Genomic DNA, 26,285 nt, shown 5'->3' on the forward strand with positions numbered 1-26,285 from the left:
GTAACCCCCACTCAATCTGGGAAGCATCCATGGTAACGATGGCCTTAGGCTGAGCGAGTGAAGGGGTGACCTTGTATTATCTGATCAGAGTAAATTCACCAAAAGAAGGTAATTTTTCATGCCTGAGTTATGATTTGGGTGGACAAAGGTTGGTGAAGAATAGACCACTGAGTCAGTAGAGTCTACTGATGAATTCTCATGTGGTATCTTGCTAATGGAACCAAAACTATCACATCAGACAGACACTGACCCGAATGCTTGAAGAATCAATTGAGCTAAGAGAGAACAACTATGGATGATCTTTTTGACTTGGAATTGTATGGCTTGTACCCTTGGTAAATTAAGGGAGGCTGTCAAGGAGACTGCGTTGGACAATGCTCCAATGAATTCCAATATTTGAGTTGGTTTTAATTGAGATTTGTTGTAACTGATAGTAATTCCAAAGTGAGAACATAACTGGAGTATGTAGTCTCAGGCTTTGGTCAGAAGATGCCTGATTAGAGCACAAGTAAGGAAACACCCAGAATCCTTCCAGTGTCGAATGAGCTGCCACTACTGCCATGCATTTCATGAACATCCTGGGGGCTGTGGAGACCAGAGGGCAGAGCTCTGAACTGATAGAGACTGGCTCCCAACCAGTAGCATAGGAATCCTGTGAATTGTCTGTTCATTTTTATATGCTAGTATGCATGCTGAAGCTCTAGTGAGCACATCCAGTCGTCCTTGTGCAGAAAAGGCAGAACGGACTGAACCGTGACCATCTGGAACTTGGTGTACTGAACTGACTTAAGATTGCTGAGACCCAAAATTGGTCTCCAGTCCCCTATTTTCTTTGGCACTAAAAAGAATCTTGAGTAAGTCTTCCACTAGAGATCCTACCTCTGCCCCCGGGGGAACTATCCCAAAGTGGATCATGGAAGGGACCCTGGGACTTTTTGAACCACATTTTTGACCACCTCACTGAGTCCTAGAAAAGGTCCTTTAAGGAGTTGAAGACAGTATGCCCACAGCAGACAGGGATTTACCTTCCTGCTAATGCCTGTAGTGTGTGTCTTTAACCTTGGGGCCAAATAAAGAACTTCTGTCAATGGGAGCATTGATGAAGGAACACTGGAATCGCTCCACAAAATCAAACAGGTGCATCCAGACGTACCTCCTAATGGAAATGCCTGAACCAGTTTCCCTTCCAGTACATTCAGCTGCATGTGAGAGATGAGCCTCATGGACGAGTTTGAAAGAGATTGTAGGATAGCAAACTGTGAGGCAATCAGGCTCTATACCTCAGAATAACAGTCCAAGAGAGGGAATTGGTATGCTCTTTGATTACAGCAAGCTCAGAAGCTCATAAGCCAGTGCTTATTAGACAGCAGGAACTTCTCATTGTAACATTTGTTAATGTCTGTTATGTACTTCACAGATGAAGATTCTAGTTGTCTACTGATGTACTATGTTCTTCATCTGTAAATATGTTGTAAGTAATTGCTATGTAAATTGTTAATCGCTATGTAATCCAATGTAACTACTGTCTGTCTGTTTTATTTTAACTGTGGAGCTTTTCTCCCCGGGCCTCTGCTGAAAATGGACCTACTCCCAGTCAACAAATATAAATAAATAGATAAATAAATAAATAAAATCCCTCTGGAGTCTGGTGAATTGTGCCAAATAATTCAGTGACAGAAGTGCAGAAATCACTGAAGCAGATGCATGCTTCCTGAATCTCTCCAGCACCCTAGACTCCCTGTTATGGGGATGAACAGAGAAACTTTGTGCTGCAAGTTCCTTTTTTGTGGCCACTGCTACAACTATGGCATCAACTGGTACTCCTTTGCTCCAAAATTCCCTAGCCTTGGGTGGTGTCAAGATCCTGTCTGGTCTCTTGGGGACTGGCTCAATGGAATCAGGTTCCATCCACGCCTGTCGAGAGATCAAATCAATGAGCTTGATGGGCCAGCTCCAAAGGCAAATTCTTCTTAGGAAGGGGTTGTTGATAGACAAGCCACCCCTTTGATGAAGATCTTTAGTACGTCTCCAAAGGAGATATCATCAAGTGGTGATTTTGGAGCCCCTTTCCCCTCAATGAAATCAATATCCTCTGTGACAGACTCTTAAGAACAGTCTAAGTGCTTACTTACTTTTCTCTTCCTAGGGTCTTCTTCAGTGAGATGTTCTGGAGAAGCATTGAAAGATATCAGTATAATCTGCGGGGTATCTTGGAGACCTTTGGCTGGCTGTTCCTGTGGTGTAGGAAGATGGGGCTCAAGACGCAAAAACAACTGGGTCTGGGAAAAGGGGGCCAAGGAGTGTGGATACAACCTTTCTCATGGATCAGAGAAAACTCTCTCCACTACTTCAAAAGCAGAATGCTTTGGAGTGAAAGACTGATGACTCAAAGAAAACATGCTTCCGAACCGTCATCTCCCTTCGACTCGAAGGGCAACCACTAGAAGCAGGGGTCAGAGTTGAGCTGCCCTGTTCTGAGACTCCAAGAAGCAGAGATGGCTCTGACAACCTTGGAGATGAATCCAACACCTCAGATCCAGTGCTGACGATATGGCTCCAACATGCTCGGAGCTGGTCCACTCAGCAATGGTATCTGTATAGAAGATACAATTATTTTTGGATTTGATAATGGATGGATCTGGGAATCTCAAAACAATTATTTTTGGATTTGATATGGATGGATCTGGGAATCTCAAATCCAACTGCTCCGAAACCAAAGGTTGGTTCAGAGAAGGAGACAAACAGGGGGTTAGTAATCACGAAGGTCTCCGGACCTGATGGGGTAGGAGCTAGGAGAAACCCCACTGAATTTGCATCAAGAGGAATTTCCTCACCATCATGTCCACATTTGCTTCAGTCAGGCTTCAGGAGGAATAAGAAGCAGCAGCTGCTGACAAAGCCATTGATTAGTGATGCTTTTCCAGAAAAGAAGATGGGAAGATACCAGATGCAGGCTCGGAGGAAATCAGATCCGAGGTGATTTATCCTTTTGCTTCTTTTGATCTGATGGGGTTGAATCCGATGTTTCTGTCAAGATTCTGGATCAAACATATTCGGACTGGGGGATTTCATGTTCAGATCCGAAGAGGTTGAATCTGAAGTTTTTAGAGGCAGCTCCTACCTTGGGGCAGAAGAACTTGAAGGGTCCGGGAATGCTTTTTAGCCTCATTTTTGTCATATTTCTTAGGGGTTTAAGCCCCAGAAGCTGTACTGGAGGATTTTGAAGGCAGTAATCCTCTCAAAATTAGTTAAATAGGGTTAAAGGCATTACAAATATCACAAGCAGAATCCAAATGGGCCGGTCCTAAACAATAAACACACACATCGTGTGCATCTGATAACAGGATTTTGTGGTCACAGGCCACACTTTTTTTTAAACCGGAGGGTTTCTCAGCCATATTTAAAGAGAAAGACTAAAGATAAAGGTATTATAAAAATCTTTTATATATTTTGCATAGCTAGAAAAAAGTAAAGAGAAAAATATTACCAACAATGGTAATAGAAGAACTAGCTCAAGGATGTAAGGGAGGAAAAACAGGAAGGAGAAAATGCCAACTATGGTACTTTGGAAATACCCTAAAAAATGTGGGACGGGCAGGGAAGGATACGAAGAAAAACTTTTACTAAGCGAAAGGTAAAAAGTTCAAGATAGATATTTCTGCTTTTAGTCACAAAAAAGTTGCTACTAATCAAGAGCTAACAGGAACCAGGTCCGTATGTGAAAGCAGCAAATGAGATCTCAGGTATGGTAGGGGACTAATGCATTATGGGTAAGGGAGACGCTCAAGAGTTGTTCCACGAGCTGGAAAAAGCATCCAAGTCAGATCTGAACCCATATGTTGAGGAATAAATGAAAATGGCAACATCATATTGATAGATGTGTTTTCCGTTTCTATCCTTCCTCAAAGCATGGGTCTTGGATTGAACTTCGGCCACTTCTAAGATTTGGATCCAGTGCTCAGGCTCCTCACTTGGTTGGGGTCTGGGAACAATCAAGTGTCAATGCTCCTAAAGGGAGGAAAGAATCCACAGACCTTGGAATTGATTCTAGCCCCTTAGAGTCAATGCTGATGGTCCAGCTCCAAGAGTCCGATAGCTCTGACATCTACAGAGAACTTATCGGAGTCGAGAAGTATGGAGCCTCGACTCAGATGCAGATCTACCCTAGATAAAAGTTGGATCCAGGGTTTCCGATCCAAGAGGTCAGATCAGAGAAGTCATTAATGACTAAAGGGAAGAAGTGATTCTTCCAGTTCTGACAGTACTTGTAGCCAGGAGTACCCTTAACTGTATTTGGGTCCAAAGGAACCACCTCATTATCCTGTATATATCAGCTTCAGTGAGGCCCCAAAAAGACTAAGCTGATCTCAGGGAAGAAGTACAGGAAGGTGGCCTGGAAGGATACTGGGGTCTGTCTTGCAGGATTAGAATGGAGCCTAGGGGAGATAAGATCTGGAGACAATCTAGGAGGTGCTATGGCTCCAATAATTAGTGGATCTGAAAAGAGGGTTGGCTCTGAAGGTCTAGAAATCTTAGGGGGGTGGAGCTGATGAGGGTGTCAGATTCGGAGATCTCTTTTTTTGCTGATTTAGATTTCTCTTTGTCTTTTTCTCTCTCCACCTCCTTTTGCTTCTCCCTGAGTTTATCAGCCTTTTTTGAAAGGGAAGAAGCAGCAGCTGCTGCAGACTTCCTCCATTCTAAACAGGGCTTCTCCCCTGTGGTAGCTGAAGGAGACCCTTTAAAATCAGCTTGTTTCTTCTTTCTACAACAGCTTGTTGTGCAAAAGCCTCACAGATACCCCAAGCAATGTCTAAATGGGAAGGCCCTAGACAATACATATACTTCTCATGTGTATCTGAAGCTTGCGGGAGCAAGTTATGCATTTTTTAAAACCAGAGGGCTTATCCACCATCCTCACAGACTAATAAAGAATACAAGAAAGAAGTTACCCTAGAAGAAAGATTTTAAACTATAAAATATAAACATAAAAATATATGTGTGTGTGTGTGTGTGTGTGTGTGTGTGTGTGTATATCGAGAGGGAGAGAGACACCCATATTATTATTTTACTTCTATTTATTTTTTTATGAAATAAGGCCCCGAAGGAGCAAGAAAAACAGAAAGAGAGGAAAACCAAGTGTATTGCTAGAATCTTATTGTGCCTGACTGAGAGTGCTTCTCAAACAATCTGGAAATACAGAGCTGACAAGTACAGTTTTTTGCACTTTAACTGTTCAGTGTTCTGCACTGTCTTTATTTTTGCTTGACTGAATTAGTTATATATTTGCTGACTGAATTTTGTTTTCTGATCTGTGCTGACATTTTTATTTCTCAGAGAATTTGTAGTGAACTTATTCCGGGGATGAAAATCTGGTCTAACACCTTTTGTGTTATCTGATTGTCTCAAGGCTTGGCTTTTTTCTTGCTGGTATAAAAATATTACCTTTGTGTGAATTCCTGCATATCATTGCTAGAATCTCCTTGTGCCTGACAGAGTGCTTCTCAAACAATCTGGAAGTATACAGCTGATAAGTATAGTTTTTCGCACTTTAACTGTTCATGTTCTGCACTGTCTTTATTTTTGCTTGACGGAATTATTTATATATTTGCTAACTGAATTTTGTTTTCTGATCTGTGCTGAAAGTTTTTGTCCCAGCTCCCACCCAACAATTGCTGTTTTCTTAAAGTTGGTGGCTTTTGCAGTTGCCAGCCCCTACTGTAAATTTGATCTGGGACACTCCTCCCAGTCCCATCTCATTAGCTCATTCTACCTAATACAGAGATCATTTGGGAAGGCCAAACCCCTTGGTCCCGTAACCTTGAATTATCTTCTGTTCCTGCTCTCTCCCTTTCCACTTTATATATATATATATATATATATAAAAAAAAGACACTTTATTTTGCTGCTTACATTTTTCTGTATTTGCGTTTCTTCCTACTACTCTGTTACTTCATCTTGCTTTTTCCTGCTTCTTGCTGCTTGTTCTCTAAAGTGTTCAGCTGCATCTTTTCTGCTGCATTTATTACTCTTGTTTATAGCCTGTCTAAATTAAGTGTTATTCTAAGCTCTTAGTTTTGGTTTAAGCACTTGAGCTTTAGTCCCACCCCTTATCTCTCCCTGGCCTTTCTCCCTCAGATTCTGAGAAATATGGATGGACAATGTCCTATAGTTTCTCCTGCCAGTCTGGTTGATATAGGCATCCTGAGACAGTGTAGCAACTGCCTCATGTGCACAGACAACTATCTACTACTACCACCTACGGATACAATTCTGAGAGATGCAATTACATAGGAACCTAGATTTCTCCTCAAGCCAGTATTTCTGGCACCAAAAAGGTTGTCAACACAATCACTACACCTTAAACACCACCCATATCTATACAACACACACCCACATATGTGGAGGTGCTCCGCATAAACATACCCAAACAAAGGAGACTGCCAAGGCAAAAACACACGCGATCTCCACAGCCCTCCACACAAGATATCATGCATAGTCCACACATCTGTGTCTCACAGCCACTAAGGCTTCACCATAAACCCAACATATTAGTCACAGGAGACTCCATTGTGGGATAAATAGATGTGCCTCTCACCAGGCTGGATAAAGAGAAAGTCACGGTTAGTTGTCTGTCAGGTGCCAGACTCCACCATATCACATACGCATTCAAGTCTCTCAACAACAGGTACTATTATAACTCTGTCATAGTCCATGTTGACGTGAATGACTTGATACGTACCTCTCTGGACTATATGAAGAGAGACATGACTGAGCTTGCTCATTATGTGTTCCAGACAGGTATGTCCCTAGCCTTAAGCAGCATTCTGCCATCACCCAGAATGATGCCTCAATACAAACAGAAAATGACTGACTTTAATAATTGGCTTAGTTTCTGGTGTCATTCCAGGTGGATCCAGTACCTGACAGCCTGGGAAGATATGATCGACAGACCATGATGCTTTGCCAGAAATGGCCTGCATCTGTCTCACCTGGGCTTCAGGCTTTTGGCAAAGGCTCTTGCCTCCAACATACTGCCTTTTTTAGGAAAAGTCCTGAGGTTGATAAAACCAACATAAAAATGAAAAAAAAAATTCAAATTAAAGGTCATGCTGCTAAACGCTAGTCTAAACATCAGACTGCACGCATTGCAAGCATTCTTAACCTTGGAAAATGCTGACATCTGTGCAGTCACAGAAACCTGTTTCAAAGCTGCAGAGAGCACCTCACCCATACCTGGTTACTCATCCTATCATACATTCAGACCTCAAACTGTGGGCATTAAAGCGAAAGGAGGCAGAGTTTCAATATACATTAAAGACATACACACCTCCAGGCTGGTCAAACAGTATGATCCATAGGAGTTACTCCAGGTGCATTTAACCTTTGACATGACCCATATTCAAATCATAGCTAGCTAGCAGCCCCCAAATCTGACTCAAGATGCCCAATCCACCTATTTGGACCTGTTCATATCTATCGAGATTCAACCCTTTACCCTGATCCTGGGTGACTTTAACTTCCCAAACATAGATTGGAAGAACTACTTATGCCAGAACACAAATGCCAGAGATTCTTTGATTTTTGTCAGTGCAAATGTCTTGGAACAGCTAGTCAATACCCCTACAAAAGATGATAGGATCTTGGACTGGGTATTAACCAACATGAGTAACCACTGCAGCATCCCTACTGTATCATCCTCCCTGGTAAGATCAGACCATAAAGCGGTCACTTTCAAAGTCACTATCTCCCCCAACCTGCCTCTTGCTAGGATCAGACATAAAAACTTCTCTAAAGCTGATTACAGCCTCTTGAGAGATGGTATAAACAGCTTCACAGCCCCCTCCTCTCTGAGGAACTGGCACCAATATCCAAAACTACACCAAAGCACTATACAAGCATTTATATAGATGCATGGAATCAGGAATACCCGACAGGGCTAAATCATCATCTGGAAGAAGAGTAAACCTGTCTGGTGGACATCTACAATAAATAAACTCGATAACAAAAGGAAAAAAAAACTGCTATCCAAGACCAAGAAGGAGCAGGTGCCCAATTGGAAGCAATGTCACCTTAGCCTGAACAAGCAAATAAGAGCACTAGTGAAATCCTCCAAAGCAGATTTCGAATCCAAATCAGACACATCTACTAGAGACAATCATAAGTCCTTCTTCACATATGTCCGCAACCTCAAAGGAAGCACCCAGATCTGTTCAGAACTGGTGGTCAAGGACACCACATATACAAATGCCGTAGATATAGCAAACTTGCTTGCTGACAGATTCATTGAAAACTTCACCCCTCTGTCCCCCCATCAGTAAATCAGGACATCCCCAGTACCTTCCCCCTTCCCCTTATATCTAGGAAACATGTCATCACTGCTCTCTCAAAGGCAAAAAATATAGCCTCCATGGGACTTGATAACATACCAGGCTGCATCCTACATTAACTCAGGCAGGAACTTGCAGCACCATTAGGTGCCATATTCAACCAAAGCCTGAGTACCGGCTTCATTCAAGATGATTGGAGGACAGCCACTGTCATCCCTCTACACAAAAGTGAAGCATCCACCAATACGGGAAATTATAGACCCACCAGCCTAACTAGCCTGATCTGCAAGGCCATGGAATGGATCATGGGCCTAATTAACAAGGACACTGGCAACCTTCAAACACTTGATCCCACACAGTTTGGCTTCGTCAAGGGGAGGACATGTCTGCTAAATTTGGTTGACTTCTTTGAGACAGTCACCAAAGCCATGGGCTAGGGGAAGATGGTGCACACCATCTACCTTGACCTGGCCAAAGCCTTTGACACTATTCCCCACTTGGGCATAACAGATAAACTCTCTTAACTAGGCATCAATCTGTATGTTACCAGATGGGTAGCAAACTGGCTCACTGATAGAACCCACCTAGTCAAAATAGGGGAAAGCCACCTCAACCAGTAGAATCGTAACAAGTGGCATATCCCAGGGTTCGATCTTGAGGGCCCTGTTATTTGGGATATACTTTTCTGAGGTGCAGGCCAAAACCAGTGGGCTATGGCTGACCAAGTTTGCAGATGACTGCAAGCTGGGTGCTGTCATCAATTCCCCTAGTGATGGAGACATCCTCCAAGAGGGTCTCATTCAGACAAATGACTGGTGCCAGAAACATGTCCTCAAGCTGAATACCAAAAAATGCATCATCATCCTCTTTGGGGAGAGTGACGTCCACACAAATTATCACATTAATAATGCCCTAAGCATGCAATCAGTTGTGAGGGATTTGGACACCCAGGTTGACTGCAACCTGACTACTGACCGCCATGTTGCTTCTGTTGCATGGAAAGCCTTCTACATGGCCCACCTCATAAGTAAGGGTATCTCATCCAGGGACATGGAGGTCATAACATCCCTGTATTCTTCCCTTATAAGGCCCATTATTGAGTACAACGCCCCTTTCAGCATGTACCTTGCAAGGTACATGCAGCAGCAGCTGAAGAGACCACAGAGGTTCCTCACCAGGAGAATCCAAAGCCTCAAACATCTGCCATATACAGATGAGCTAAATAACCTATCCCTCTACTCAGTTTCATGCAGACTCATCAGAGGTGACCTCTATCTGGCATATAAGGCGATCACGGACCCCCACCTTGATCGGACTGTTGCCTATTCGCAAGTCAAGCTCCACTCGAGTAACTCCCACTGGTGGCCTCAAACTGGTCTGTGACATCAACAGGACATGTTGGCAGGGCAGATGCGCCCCAGAGACTCATCTATGGAATAGACTCCCTCTCCACATCAAGCAGAGTACCTCTTTACCCCTTTCTAAGTGCAACCTGGATAACTGGATGAGAATCAGAAAATATATATCTGGGATTCCACCTGTGTCCCTGCTGGACAGGGGCACCGGGTGCTGACTTTTCTAAACATGGGCTAAACTCTTGGCTAGGCTTATAAGGGCCTCAGGACCCTATGATCCTAAATGCTGAGAGAGGAAGAGTTCAAAATTTACACCCCCAAAAGTACTTGTATATCTTTTTTCTGAAAAAACGCTCCTGAGCAACAAGATCTGCCAAACACTTAATGGCAGCAAATGAGATATGAGGAAACTCTCTCCTTACCTAATGGATTATGGGTAAGGCTTAAAAGTGTCCGAAGCCAGATCAGAGGTCAGATCTGGGAATCATATGATGAGGAAATGATGAAAAAGACAACATCAGATCCAAAGGTAATAGCCTTAGGCAACCATTTGGAAACAGTCTGTTTTGACACAAGTTAACCCATCTTCTTACCTTCACAAGAAATTAACAATTGATCCAAAGATCTGAAATATTTAGTTCTCTTACGATAGAGATGCCTGTAGACATCCACAGCTTGAGTATCCTTTCTCCCTCATTTTTAGGTTCAGGAAAGAAAGTGGGGAGATGGACAGTTTGGCTTAAAGTATATAAAAGATGTATTAATAAGATAAGTACTTTTATTTGGGCTCACTTTAGGAGAAGGACCAGTCCTCAAAGAAACCCTGTCTCTGTGGAAGATGAGATAAGGGTTGAATCACCATAAAAGCTTGCAACTCAGATACCCTTCTTGCAGAGGTCAGAACAATCAGTAAAACTGTTTTCCATGTGAAGAACATCAAGTCAGCAAGATTACTACTGGTTCAAATGGAGAAACTGTTCTTGCAGGCCTCTTATGCAAAATCCCTTTCAAAAACATTTTCACAGCAGAATGGATTGAAAGAGGAGGATCCATGGGAAGACAAACTCAAATGGCTGATAAATGAACCTTAATGGAGGTGTAAGAAATGTCACAGGACAGTAACTTACCCAAATATTGTAAAATCAGAGAAACACTAGCCATGAATGGGTGCTGGTTATACTGTTTGTTCCCACGATAAAACCTTTTCAATTTGCTAATATATGATTTTTCAGAAGCAAGCTTTCTTGCCTCTCTTACTACCTTCAGTAAACAGTCCTCAGTAAACAGGTGTCTAAAGGGAATTAAGACCCTCCCATCCAGGCAGTCAGCTGAAACTGATTGGGGTTGGGGTGCATCAAAACACCCCTGATCTTGTGCGATCCATTCTGTGAGGAAGCTTGTGGTAATTACACCTGGCTATTTCCAAAAGAAGGGACAACCACTGTTGCCTGGGCCAGAAGGGAGTCACCACAATAATCTTGTGGGACTCCTCCTGAATCTTCCGGACTATCCAGGATAACAGTGGAAAAGATGGCAAGGCATACAGGAAAATTCCTGTCCAAGGAAAGGAAAGGCATCTGTCTTCTAGATATTCTTACATGGAGTCCTGGAGAAGAATCTTGCCACCTGTTTAATCAGAGAGGAGGCAAATAGGTCTTGAGGAACTCCTTACAGATGGATTAAATCCTGGAAGCCCCCATGATCTAGCTTCCATTCATGAAGGCCTGTCCTTGTTTTGCTCTGACATAATGTAGGATGCTTGTAGAGTGAGAATGTGCTGTGAAGCTATATCCCAATCTAACATGGCTAGTCTATAATGTGGATACAACCTGGTTCCTCCTTGTTTGTTGATGTACCACATGACTGTGGTATTGTCTGTAACAACTTGAAGAGGTCCAGAGGACCAAAGATGATTCAGAGAGATGAGTTCCTTGATCAGATCCCTCACAGTGACTGAAGTCTGAGTGGAAAACCTTAGAAATAGATCTATTTTTTCTTGTGGAAGAAAAGCTTTTTGAACTCAAGAACATAGCTGACACTCCAGGAACACGATCATGCTCTCTTGAAATCCTAGCTTGTGTAAAGGATCTCTCACTCAAAAGAAAAATTCCTGACACAATGAAAAAGACTCTGCAAAGATAAACAAGTCATAGAAATATGGAAAATGTGTGCACTCTGCAGCCTGCAATGAGCTACAACTGGAACTAGACACTTTGTGAACAATCTTGGGATAGTGGATAGTCCAAAGGATATGGAAGAGAACTGATACTGTGATCCAGATGCATAAAATCTTAAGAAATGCCTAAAGTCTGGATGGATTGGGATGTGATAAGATCTTTTAAATCTAATGCTACCAGGAAAAGTACAGTTGTGTACACTTACCATAAATGTAGATGTTCGAGTGTATTCAATGTTGCAGTCATTACACTTGGGTTATCCTGCTGGTAGGCTACACTCAGTCGGTCTGAATTCCAAAGTCTAGGTCCGGCGTCAGTTGCTGTCGTCTCTTCCCTGACGTCATGTGCCAGGGGTATAAAAGATGCAGCCAACGCCATTTTCTTCAGTTTTTCTTGCCCCAGATGTCAGGTGCCCCCAAAAGGGTAGGCTAAAAATATGCCAATAAAATATGCATGCACCAAAATATATTATACCTTCATCTACAAGCAAATACACCACATAGGTTGTATAGATTAGAGAAGTGCAGATAAGTTTCAGCAAAGAAAAGGGGGATGGTAGGTGGGTAACCTGGACTGCAACAGTGAATACACTCGAACATCTACATTTATGGTAAGTGTACACAACTGTACTATGTTCTTCATGTTTTACTGTTGCAGTCATTACATTTGGGTTGAATCCCAAAGCTATGGTTGGGAGACTGGAGCTAAATGGCATTAGGAGTGGCTATGAGGCCTTGGAGAACTGCAGTGGCAAAGCTTGCCCTGAATTTAGAGTAGAGTGGTAAATGATAGTGCTTTGTGAAGGTGTGCACTGAACTCCAGGTAGCAGCCTCTAAAATGTCTTTGGTTGGAACTCCCCTGAGGAAGACTGCTGAAGTGGCTGCTGCTCTGACTGAATGTGGCCTAATGCCCTTAGGCACTGGCTTGCCATTTTGTGAATAGCAGAAACGAACGCAGTGGCCAAGCCACTTTGAAATAGTCTGCTTTGAGATAGCCTTTCCTTGTGATCCTGCAGCATATGCCACTAGTAGTTGCTCTGTCTTCCTGAAAGCTTTGGTTCTGTTCAAGTAGAAGCGTAGCTGTCTGTGTATGTCCAAAGAATGCAGAATTCTCTCCCCCTTATTCTGTGGGTTTGGATAAAAAGTAGGCAGATGAATAGTTTGGTTAAGGGCCATACTGGACACTACCTTAGGCATAAATGTGGGGTTTGTCCTCAGAGAGACCCTGTCTGGATAAAAAATGATAAAGGGTTCCACAGCCATGAGTGCCTGTAGCTCTGAGACTCGTCTTGCAGAGGTTATTGCTAGGAGCAGAGCTGTTTTCCAAGATAAAAACTTTATATCAGCTGTAGCAGCTGGCTCAAAAGGAGGCAGGGTGAGTTTTTCCAAGACATAATTGAGGTCCCATGCAGGTATTGGTGATCTCCTTGGAGGCCTTAAGTTTTTGGCTCCTCTGAGGTACTGACTTAACAAAGGATGAGAAAAGATTGGTGGCTCTGTATTGTAATGAGCCGAAATGGCAGAGGCATGAATTTTAATTGATGAAAAGGATAGGTCTTTGTCCAGCATCTCAGTTAAGTATTGCAAAATCTGAGGAATATTTGGCACAGTTGTGTCAATTTCTTGCGCCTGATTCCAAACACAGAATCTCTGCCATTTTCCAGCATAAGATTTCCTGGTACTAGGCCTTCTGGCCTCCAAAATGACATCCATCACAGCTTTAGTGAGAGTCGCGTTTTGTATGACTACATTATCCGCCATGCTGCCAGATTTAAGGTCTTTAGTTGGCTGCACAGGATCTGATTGTTTTGTTGGGATAGTAGAGGAGGTATTTGTGGCAAGGTCCAAGCCGGGCATTGAGACAAGTTCCTTAGGATTGGATACCAGTACTGGCGGGGCCAGTCTGGGGCAATCGGTATCATCTTTGGTTTCTCTTGTCTGACCTTTAAGAGTACCTTGGGGAGAAGAGGCAGTGGAGGAAAGGCATATACTGCTAAGCTTTTCCAGCTGAAAGATAGTGCGTCCACTTTCCATGCTTGTCTGTGATAAGTCCTTGTGCAGAATCTTTTTATTTGGTAGTTGTGAGGAGAGGCAAATAGATCTATATCCAGGCATCCCCGAAGACTTGTGGATCCAATTTCCACTCATGGGGATCCATGAGGTTTCTGCTTAGATCGTCTACCAGAGTATTTATCTTTCCTGGCAGGAATTGTGCCTGCAGATGTACTTGGTAAGTCAATGCTGTGTCCCACAAGATCATGGCTAGTCTGCAAAGGGGGTAAGAATGAGTGCCTCCCTGCTTGTTTATTTACCACATGACCGTGGTGTTGTCTGTCTTTATCAGTAGTTGTCCCGGATGAAGTAGGCCCTTGAAGGTTGTCAGGGCATTCTGAACAGCTAGCATCTCCTTTTGATTGATATGTAGATGCATTTGGTTTGCGGACCAAGTGCCTTGAATACATCTTCCTGCCATGTGGGCCCCCCCAGGCATAGTCTGATGCATCCGTTGTTAATGTCTGCCTGGCTGGGGGTAAGGTGAATGGCTGTCCCTTGTTCTGGTGACAAGCCTTCGCCCACCATCGAAACTCCTGTTGCAGGCAGGGAATGAGGGTAATTATTGTTTCCAGGTTGTGGCAATGTTGAGTCCAAATACTTTTTAGGTACCATTGAAGTTTCCTCAAATGCAGTCTCGCATATGGAATTAGTAGAATGCAGGATGCCATGAATCCCAATGCCTGCATAATTTTTCTTGCAGATAACTGGGCCTTTGTTGCCAACAGGTTGAAATAGGCAGTCAGTTGCCTTTGTTTGTCTGGCGTGAGATAAGCCATCCGGGCAGTTGTATTTAAGCTTGCACCCAGGAATATTATCTCTTGAGAGGGTACTAGTTTTGATTTCTTTTCATTGACTGTGTACCCTAGGCCTGTTAGAAATCTCTTTACAAACGCCAGATGCTGTAGTAGAATGTCCTTGTGCTCTGCTTGAATGAGGCAGTTGTCCAAGTAAGGATATATTTGTATTCCTCTTTGTCTGCAGAATGCAATTACTGGTGCCAGGCACTTTGTGAAGACGCTGGGCGCAGTAGATAAGCCAAAGGGCAGTGCAGAGAATTGGTAGTGCATTGAGCCAGCTTTGAATCTGAGGTATCTTCTGCATGTTTGTCTGATTGGGACATGCAGGTATGCCTCTTTTAGGTCTAAAGTCACAAGCCAAGCCTTCTTGCCCAGCATGGGCAGAAATTGCTGTAGAGTCAACATTTTGAATTTTGGTATATCCAGATATGTGCTTAGAATAGATAGGTCCAGTATTGGTCTCCAGGTCTTGTCCTTTCTTGGTACCAACAGTCTTGAATAAAATCCTCGTCCCTGCTCTTGCTCTGGTACTTGTTGAATGGCCCTCATGTCCATGAGGGATGAGACTTGCTTTTGTGCCTCTACCCACTGATGTTTTGGCAGGTCTGGCCAACCGTTTGTCCTTGGCAGGGTATGGAAGTGAAATTTGTAGCCTTGTGACACTATGTCTAGGACCCATTTGTCCTGTGTTATTATGTGTCAATTTTGCGAAAAAAGTGCTAGTTTTCCCCCTAAAGGTGCTGCCAGAAAATAAGTGCTTGGTGCAGGCAGGGGGAAGTCATTGGGACTGTTTCCTGTATGGCTGTGATTTGTCTTCTCCACCTTTGGAGGTAGAAGCACCCCATTGTTTAGACCTGTACGAACCTTGTGGCTGGGATCTGCCTCTTGGGTGTCTGTATCTGCCCATTTGAGGTCTGTCTGACACTGGAAATGACCAATTCTTTGTAGGCCAGTGTCTGCTAAACCTTGGAGGCTGTACCTGTAAGAAATCTTTAACCGTTTGCATAGATTTAGCTTTGTCCTCCATTTTCTTTAACACCAAACAAGGTATCATGCTGTAATGGAACATCTAATAATTTTGCTTTGACAAGATCAGGCAGATTTTGTTCCTTTAACCAAGCATGCCTCCTGATGACAGAACCCCTAACTGCGGCCCTGCAGGAGGCCTCCAAAGAATCAAAACCACATTGCAAAGTATGCTTTCCAACTTGTTTAGCTACATGCAATAAATCCTGCATTTCTTTGTTTTCTGCGCATTCAGAATTTATCAACATTTTCTGTTTAAGCAGTGACATAATATATTGCTGATATTTGAACATATGAAACTGACAGTTTAAAGCTCTTATAGCCAAGGTAGCAGAAGTGTAAATCTTTTTTTCCCATCTGTCCAATGCCCTAGAATCCCTGTCAGAGGGGGTAGGGTTTTTTGCAGAGGAGGCCTTGACCCCTTTGGGACCCTTAGAGATAGTTTCTGGGTCAGCAGCAGGGTTTTTGAAAAGGAATTTATGAGAGTCAGGAACCCTATAGTACCTGTACTGCTTAACAGGAGCTGGAGGTAAGGAGTCAGGGGTCAGACTGGACTCTGAAAATACATCATCTACAATGTCTAACACAGGTGGAATAGCTAGGGGCCTGTGTTGTGGTAGTAAAAGGAAGTCTCTGAGCCTTTTCTTAGATTCTGAAAAATCTTGGCTCCCAGTGGAAATGCTCCCTCATGGTATGCAAAGTTTCCCCAAAAGAGTAATCCTCAGGAGGAGAGGCTGAAGGGATAGATTCTTCAGCATCAGAATTCTCATAGAGAGGAAGAGAGTATTCCTGATCAGAAGAGGAATCAGATGAAATGGAAACCTGATCTGAAGATTCATATTCTGTCTCTTGCCTAGGCCTTTTATCAGGAGGGGGATGGGAACCCCTGATCAAAGTAATTAAGTCTTCGACCATTTTGAGCATCTGTTTTTTGGGCATGGAGGCCTGTCCATGAGGCTGTTGTACTTGTTTCTTGGTCTTTAAAGGTGCTTTAGTCTTTGCCTTTGAAGCTGAAGTTGTTTTAATGTACAACTGAGTAGGTCTGAAAACACCCTCAGAAGCCGATGCCTGCTCAGTGGCTCCGGACCCATCTGAGGGAATAGTCTCCAAAAGCCCAATACGTTGACCTTCCAGCGGCCTAGTCGACTCCACGTGGGAGTCGGTAGCGGCCTGCGGGTCTAAAGTAGCGACATTGTATAATTAAATCTTCTACCAAAATAGTGAAATGCAAAATCGTACTGACGCTTAATAGTGCGTTGGTTAAATCTAGCACAAAACTAACAACTAGCAACGTCGTGGTTAGGGCCTAGGCCAGGAATACAATAAGAATGAAAGTCCTTATGAGGGTATTTGCTTCCCACAAGAAATACAATTATTAACTTTTTCTGACATTGGTCTGGAGCAAGAAAAAAGTTTCCACAACGGGGTACTTAGCTTTTAATGAAGACTTCGGATCTGAAATTCGAATATGAAAATCTCAGGAGTCGGCCGACCGGCACTTGCGAATTGCTTTTGCTTCGGGCACCGCGCGGCAAGAAAGACTGAAGAAAATGGTGTCGGCTGCATCTTTTATACCCCTACCCCTGGCGCACTGACGTCAGGGAAGAGGCGACAGCAACCGATGCCGGACCTACACTTTGGAATTCAGGCCAACTGAGGGTAGCCTGCCAGCAGGATAACCCAAGTGTAATGACTGCAACAGTGAAACATGAAGAACATCCTGAAGAAAGAAGAAGTGGTAACAGGCTGTGAAAACACAGCATTTTGAACATGAGCACTATCCCAAAAAGGTTTAGGAAAGAAAGATCCAGAACTGGCCTCCAAACATTTTCTTTCTTTGACACCAAAATATCCTTGAATAAAAACCTTTCCCAACCTAGGAAGGAAGGACTGGCTCTATCACTCAATAAAACAAAATGCGTTGAAGGACAGCAGTAAATAAGAGTCTGGGCTGGTGGGTGAGGAATTATCCCCTGAAAAGGAGGGTTTCTCCCCGCTGCCATCTGTAACCTTGACAAATGATAGTAAGGAACCATTTCTCTGAAACTATCTGTTGCCAAAAAGAAAACTGGAGATTCAGATTTTCTAAAAGAGAAAAGGGACTGCTGGGATGGAGGGGGCAAGGTCTAGTAAAGAGTCATTTTGACTTACTGGACTGTCCTTGGCTTTGGGGTTACTAAATTCATTCTGGAATGTCTTCCTACCCCGTTATTTCTTCAAAAATGCCTGTTTACCCATAACTTGGTGAGACCGTTTATTTTGGGGGGGGGGGTTGGCTAAAATTAGACGAAGGTTTAGAGAATCCCTTAGTAAATTTGGAAAAAGGAGTTGAAAACCTTAGCGATTACCTGTATCGCCTTATCCCTTTCATTGCACTTTTTATAGGTTCATAAGTATTAGGCTAGCTGCCCTTGTGGGCCATTTTAAGAGTAGCCGATTTCCTTTTCAAAGGTTTGAAGCAAAACCTGTACCTCGTGTTTTTCAGGTAAATGCCTTAACCATTATTTCAACCCTTTTGATAGCCTCAATATCAGAGGAATCAAAGTCTAATCTTTATCCAAAGGAGAAGTTAAAATCCCATTTTTCACATCTACTGGGAAGTTCTGAGAACTCAGTCAGACAAACCTCTTCAAAACAGCACCAGTGGCCACAGCCACGAAAGTATCAACTGAGACATACACACACTGTAAACAATGAGTTGCAACCTATAAAATGGAAGAAAGCACTACATTTAAAGCAGATTTTCCCCAACAAGAAGAAATTGCAGACAATATATTCCTCATACTTTCATAATTACTTGGAATAACCTTTAACATAAAAGCCTGACAATTCAATATTCTAATAATCAAGTTGCAGAAGCATATACTTTTTACCCCCATACTTAGCAATAGCCTTTCCATCCTTGTCAGAAAAACAGGATTGGAATTAACCAAATGTTTAGTAACAGCAGAATTAATTAAAGCTATAGCTGCTGGGTCAGGTTTGAGATGAGTGTATAAAAACTTAAAAGATTGAGGAACTTTACACATTCTGCCTGCCTTTTTAGGGCTGCTGGCTGACCCCAAGGAAGACTGCAGAAAATGACACACACACACACACACACACACACACACACACACACACACACACACACACACACACACACACACACACACACACACACACACACACACACACACACACACGTCCTCCAAAGCTGACAGAACTGGAGGAATGGGTGAAGGTTCTGCAAATTCCTTCTGTTAACAGCTCATAGTATTTTCTGAGGGAATGAAAAACCTCACAGGATTCCCACTAAAAGCATTGACACATTCTAGGAATAGTGAGTTTTCCCACTAAAAGCACTGACACATTCTAGGAATAGTCTCAGAGAAAGAGAAAAACCCACAGAGAGAATAAAAAACTGAGGTCTCCTTCGAGACTGAATTAGAAAAATGAAGAGAAAACCCTTTATCAGTCCAGTCATCTTCCTGTTCAGATTCAGAATCTTGAATCTCTTCAGGAAAAGAGGCATCTATCTTTCTTAACCAGAAACTACCTTATAAGAAAGATCAACAGCCTGAATTAAACCCGAACTAGACCCAGTAAATTATTCCTAAGGAAATTTGAGGAGTATATACATGTTTAGTTTTCTTTTTTTTTGAGAGGAAAACGGGACCAACAGTGCTGTTAATGGAAACAACACCAGTTTCCCCAGGAATGGCCACAATATTCAGAACAAACAGGGAAGTCTTTCCTGTTATCTCTCCCAAGACTGACAAATGTGGCTTTCTCTTGGCTACTGGGGGAACCACAACATCAGCAGAGGAAGTGGCTGACCCCCAGTCCATAGTGACTATTGGTACTACATCAGAGGGATCTGAGGAAAAGATGAATGGTCTGAGAAACCAGCTTTGGCCACAGCAGACACCACCTGTGGCTGGGGCAAACTGCTAGCCTGCTGTGTTGGCAAAGGCTATTTGCTTAACTTTTTATTTTTGTGGCTAGAAAAAGGACTGACTGAGACATACAGATTGCTCCATGGTCAAGCTGAAAATGGTGCTTCTTTCTTAAGAAAAACAAGCAGCATAAGCTGGTAAAAGTTTAAAATCTTTAAAAGTCAATTTTGCATGCAAACACATGGTAAACAGCACTTTAAAACAATTTGCCAACATAATTTCTTTACATAAAAAAAGTTTTTCAACTTTAAACAATTTTTTAAGTGACAGGAAAAAAGTGCAATCCCATTTAAAAGTACAATTAAGTTTCAAGACAGTCTGTTAAAATAGAAACTCCTAGCTTAAAAATAACTGGTTGGAGGTTGGCATAATGGTTAAGGTGCTTACCTTACAGGCACAAGATGCATGGTTTGATTCTCACATGGGGTAACTGCCTAGACTCAAAATGGCCCACAAGGGCATTTAGCCTAGTACTAATCTATGAACCTATCTCTAAACTGCAAAGTACATTATAGGTTCACAGGTGGTTACTACGCTAAAGACCACAAGGGTCTTTTTAAGCCTAGCCATGCATCTCAAATCTCTGACAAGGTCTGGTACCCTAGATAAGTGTAAACAGGGGCCTAGGAGATTAAACATTTACATAGATGCCAACTTTTTTTATGTGAAAGATTTTTTTTTTTTTTACCCAAAGAGAACTTACCTGCCCTGCATAGGAACAGCATAAGCTGACTGTTGATCCATGAAAGCTTGCAAAAGCACACTCTCTTCAATGGTAGGAAAGCTCTGAAAGGCTTGGTGCCCAAACCTATTTAGTCAGGTGAGCTTGAGATGTCTAATGGTTTGGGCGCATGGAAGGTGCCCTGAAGCTTTGGAAGCTGGCTGGCTGTTAGAGCCTTGGTAAGATATAACTCGTACAGCTAAGGCTACTGCAGCAGTTATCAATATGATGAACATCTGATGAAACTTTTAGAAGCAGCAGGGAAAAAGCAGCGCAACAGTTAAAGTCTTCACCATATAAACACGAGGTACAAGGTTTAATTCTGATCTCTGGATATTGGTTAGGCTTAAAATGACCCTTCAGTGCAATTAGCTTAACATTTACCTATAAACCTACAAAGAACATGCGATCATTTATTGTACATATGTATGCATTTACAGTAGAATGTGCATATATACAGTACACAATAAAGATATCACTGCATCATTTTTTAAGTGCTAGAGTGTGAAATGGTATTATTTAAATCCTCCCTCTTAGGTTAATAGGTTTAAAGGTAAGTACTAGGCTAGTTACCCTTGTGGGTCATTTTAAGCCTAGCCAATTTCCTCAAATGTGAGGATCAAACCCGGTACCTTGTATCTGTGAGGTGAACACTAAACATTATTCCAACCCCAACCCCTTAGATAGCTGGTGATTATTAGTACATATACACTCTAGAATTTTCTCTTCAGTACTTGCATTTCATGATTCATGCCATGTAAACATGCATCTTTAATTCATTCTGCCATTTATGCCAGCATCATAACTGAAGAATGTAAAATGGTCAGTCGACTGGCTAGGTGAAGAGATAAGTGATAAAACATATCAGTAACTGTCAACCTGCCTCTCATTTAATCTCATGCTGTATTTTCTGTCTCCATGTGTCATGAACTTACTGTCATACCATTTTCAGTGCTCCACTGATGACGTCTGAAAAAATATGAATCTCTTTCCTGTCAAAAGCCTTCTTGGATAGGCTATGATCTCGGAGTTCATGGGAATTTGTTAAGTCACTAAGATGCTTTAACAGACTTCTGACTTCTCCTTCTTTCTATTTTACTAACCTGCCTGGACAGCTTTGTTTAATCTCCTGATGCCAGTACGGTCCTCACCTCGACTGAAAGCCAGGACAACAGAGCTGCTAGAAGTAGACATTGTGTCCGATGAATCCAGTTTCAAATCCTGTTGGGGGAAATGGTAACTGTTAAATGGTGATTAAAATTAAAAAAGCAACATATTTAAGAAAGAACAGCTGACATCATCCTTAGGCAATAACACCATTTCTTATGTAGAAATCTGACTACTAAACAAGAGGTTCTGTCCAAAAACTGTTCCCCATATAATGGAATCTTATTTTTCCTCACAGATGTTTGAAATTTAACTCACTGAGTTGTGAGCAGCAAGGGGATAACTAATTCCTTGCTTCCATAAGTCTTCTAAACCATGAGACCACTTGTTTCATGAGAGCTTTCCTCCAAAATCTTCAACTAAAAAACTCTCATATGACTTGCAATTATCTCATAAATTATATAAATTACACAAAAATGCTCTTTGCTAGCAGGCTGCAGATTAGTATTAGTATCAAAGGTCTATTTAGTAATGCTGACTTTTACTGCAGACATGAAAAACAAATGGCATTTTATTTGACAAAACATACTAGTGTTCTGATCAAACAAAAAGTTACATCTGTGCAAGTGTGCAAGACAGAGCCAAGGCATCAGTGACATAATTCTCTAACATATGAAAATAATGGTAGCAAAGCATCCTGCTGTTTTTGTTGTAAACTACACGCAAATTATTAAAGCAGCGAGAAACGCCAAAGGCAGTGAGTGTGTTCCAACAGCAGAGCCAAACAAAAGTGCAAGCAAAACCTTTGTAAACTACATGCAAATTATTAAAGCAGAGAGAAAAGCCAAAGGCAGTGAGTGTGTTCCAACAGCAGAGCCAAACAAAAGTGCAAGCAAAACCTTTGTAAACTACATGCAAATTATTAAAGCAGCAAGAAACGCCAAAGGCAGTGAGTGTGTTCCAACAGCAGAGCCAAACAAAAGTGCAAGCAAAACCTTTGTAAACTACATGCAAATTATTAAAGCAGCGGGAAAAGCCAAAGGCAGTGAGTGTGTTCCAACAGCAGAGCCAAACAAAAGTGCAAGCAAAACCTTTGTAAACTACATGCAAATTATTAAAGCAGCGAGAAAAGCCAAAGGCAGTGAGTGTGTTCCAACAGCAGAGCCAAACAAAAGTGCAAGCAAAACCTTTGTAAACTACATGCAAATTATTAAAGCAGCGAGAAAAGCCAAAGGCAGTGAGTGTGTTCCAACAGCAGAGCCAAACAAAAGTGCAAGCAAAACCTTTGTAAACTACATGCAAATTATTAAAGCAGCGAGAAAAGCCAAAGGCAGTGAGTGTGTTCCAACAGCAGAGCCAAACAAAAGTGCAAGCAAAACCTTTGTAAACTACATGCAAATTATTAAAGCAGCGAGAAAAGCCAAAGGCAGTGAGTGTGTTCCAACAGCAGAGCCAAACAAAAGTGCAAGCAAAACCTTTGTAAACTACATGCAAATTATTAAAGCAGCGAAAAAGCCAAAGGCAGTGAGTGTGTTCCAACAGCAGAGCCAAACAAAAGTGCAAGCAAAACCTTTGTAAACTACATGCAAATTATTAAAGCAGCGAGAAAAGCCAAAGGCAGTGAGTGTGTTCCAACAGCAGAGCCAAACAAAAGTGCAAGCAAAACCTTTGTAAACTACATGCAAATTATTAAAGCAGCGAGAAAAGCCAAAGGCAGTGAGTGTGTTCCAACAGCAGAGCCAAACAAAAGTGCAAGCAAAAGCTTTGTAAACTACATGCAAATTATTAAAGCAGCGAGAAAAGCCAAAGGCAGTGAGTGTGTTCCAACAGCAGAGCCAAACAAAAGTGCAAGCAAAATCTTTGTAAACTACATGCAAATTATTAAAGCAGCGAGAAAAGCCAAAGGCAGTGAGTGTGTTCCAACAGCAGAGCCAAACAAAAGTCCAAGAAAAACCGCAGCTAGTAACAGGCAGAAAGGCAAGGCTCAGCAGTTGTAAAATCCACAGGTTTTATTAAAAGTTAGCGCTTTGGCAGTGTTCACCACCGCCTCATCAGGCCGCTCTGATGAAGCGGTGATGAACACTGCGAAAGTGCTAACTTTTAATAAAACCTGTGGTTTTTACAATTGCTGAGCCTTGCCTTTCTGCCTGTTACTAGCTGCGGTTTTGCTTGATATATACAAATTATGTACATTGTATTTTCAGACGACATCAGAATAACAATATTCATCTACAAACTGTACATTTTAGAAAGCAAATATGAATGGTAAAATTGTGTGCTTTAATGTTGTATATTTGTTCACCTGCGTGTCACACAGCTTTTACACCATTAGTGCAGATATTACTAATAACAAATAGCTGCTTTAGCAAATACACACTTGTTTCTCAGCATGCATTTAACATTACCCATCATGTTTCCTCAAAATATGTTTACATTACCCACGTTTTAATGCCATTTTATTTTTTACTTATTACCTGTCACTGCTTGCATATGCCACCCTTGCTTGACAGTAAAATTACTTTAAATATGGAAAATATTACGTACTTTTTTGCAAACACTCCCTACAAATTCTGACCCTGTGTACCCCGCATTGGCCATTTCACTCTGCATGGTTAGCAAATTATGCCAGTTTACAGAAGTAACCTTGCTGGCTCAGTCTTGAGGTATGCCTCTGTGCCAAGATTTTGGAAACTACATTTTAAAAACACTAACAAAGTAAGTTTAATGTTAAAACAGGTACATCTTACAGAATAGACAGAAACTCTGATTTCCTAATAATGGGATCCTTCAAGAAAGCACAGATTTAAGGATAAAGATCAATCACCTTACAGGCAACACAAAAATCAGTATAATTAACACAGAAGATGAAGGCAGTGCCCTTCTATAGAATCTAGATATAGTGAATGACTAGTTAAAGACATGAAATATATACTTCACCACATTTCAAAACAAATTCAAAACAGCATATAAGGGCATTGTACTGACTGGATCCAATGAATCTCGACAGTGAAGCAGAAAACAAGGATTCAGGAGTGGTACCAGCAAACCAGCCCCATCGCTAACAGCTTCAAATTGTACAGGAACAGAAAACACCACAATAAATGCTAAAGAAATGAATAAACAAAAGGAAATCTCAGGTAATTACTGTGTTAATGGAAAACTTGCATCAAGGAACAGCAAAAAAAAAAGGCCTATATTTATTGGGGGTCTACTTTTCTTGAACGAAATTTCAAAATCTCGAATAAGAAAAGCAGAAACCCACTTAAGCGAAAGTGCACTACATCGAAAGTGTAATTTTGCAAAAGCCGATTCAGCGAAGCACATTACAGTGGGGATAAGGAAATATATCCTTTTCCCCACTGTAGTGGGGTCTCGGAGTTAGTACATTTAATTTGGGGGAGTGTCGGGGATGGGGGTTGCCCCCCTGCAAAATAGTGTTTTTTTTCTGATTTGCTGAATCGGCTTTTGCGAAAGTGCACTTTTGATGTAGTGCACTTTCGCTTATGTAGCTTTCTACTTTTCTTGTTTGAGATTTTGAAATTTCGATCAAGAAAATTAGACCTATTTATTGTACTTCACAAAAACACAAATTCAAGGCAACATTACAGGGCCAATAAACTCATTCCATGACAGCACCATCAGTGCTAGTTGTGACAAGACCAAATCGTATTCTGTGCAACAAGATTATGAATTCCCTCAAGATCTCTGACATGCATTCAACGTGGGCAGACTATCTGCCGACATATATCCTTTGAGGTGAAATAAAATCATCTTCAGCTCTTTTTTCTACTTTCTCAAACCATTTTTAAATAATCTGATCTAAAGACTCTTAAGCCTTTGTTTCTTCTGTGATTCTGTAAATTCTCCATCCCCACCCCCTGTAAAGAATTTAAGCTGCTCTATTTCTGACCCTTCCAGTTCCGACTTCCTCCAGTTCATACATATTCTTCCCACTCCTTTACAGCAGCTACAAAACATATTATTGCTGTATTTTTCTCTTTCTCTTAAAAAAACTGATTATTTCTGGAACAATACTAGATGGGCACATGGTAGGAGCAAACAACAATTACCACAGCATCTCACCAATGTGAGGACCTTTGTTGAGCCCTTCCTTTCACCAATCAGAATATTTTTTAGAAGTCACTTTGATTGGAAATGGCTGCACATTGATGTAACTAATCAATTACATAACATCGCTTATCCTCTGACGTCTGCCAGTTCACTATTAACATGAAATACTTACTGAATTTTCCTTTTAAGAAACAATTTTGGACAGGCATTTTTTGGGGGAAATCTCCCACAAGGGGAGATAACATTCTGGACTTGGTTCCTACCAACATGGGTGACCACTGCACCACTCCCATAGTATGTTCTTCCCTGGTGAGATCAGATCATTGGATTGTCTCATTCGAAGTCCCCCCCCCAAGTGTCCCCAAAACTTGTCCTTCACCTCACATCTCTGTAGATTAAGTGTTACAGGCCCTATCCAAGGCAAAGAACACAGCTTCCATGGGACCTGACAGTATCCCAGGATGCATTCTGCACCATCTCCAGCAAGAATCGGCTTCACCACTGAGCACCCTATTCAACCACAGCCTAAGTCCTGGCTTCATTCCAGAAGATTGGAGAACTGCCATTGTCATCCCTTTGCACAAAGGTGGTGTCACTACTGACCCTGGAAACTATCGCCTCATTAGCTTGACAAGTCTGATCTGTAAAGCCATGGAGTGTATTATTATGGATCTCAAACAGGGATATAGGCAATCTCCAAGCACTTGACCAC

At 41.9% G+C, this 26,285-nt stretch overlaps 1 protein-coding gene across 1 annotated transcript in view; it reads right to left on the bottom strand.

The window, feature by feature from the left end:
• Positions 1-26,285, bottom strand: part of ALMS1 (ALMS1 centrosome and basal body associated protein) — a 958,782-nt gene that overhangs the window by 172,918 nt on the left and 759,579 nt on the right. Inside the window, exon 10 of the mRNA XM_044063634.1 lies at positions 21,499-21,616. Within this exon, the coding sequence (XP_043919569.1) occupies positions 21,499-21,616 (118 nt within the window). The remainder of the gene's footprint in view (positions 1-21,498; positions 21,617-26,285) is intronic.

Source organism: Protopterus annectens, chromosome 2.part1 (genome assembly GCF_019279795.1).
Source record: "Protopterus annectens isolate FY-2018-M chromosome 2.part1, PAN1.0, whole genome shotgun sequence".
In the NCBI taxonomy this organism is placed as follows: domain Eukaryota; kingdom Metazoa; phylum Chordata; order Ceratodontiformes; family Protopteridae; genus Protopterus; species Protopterus annectens.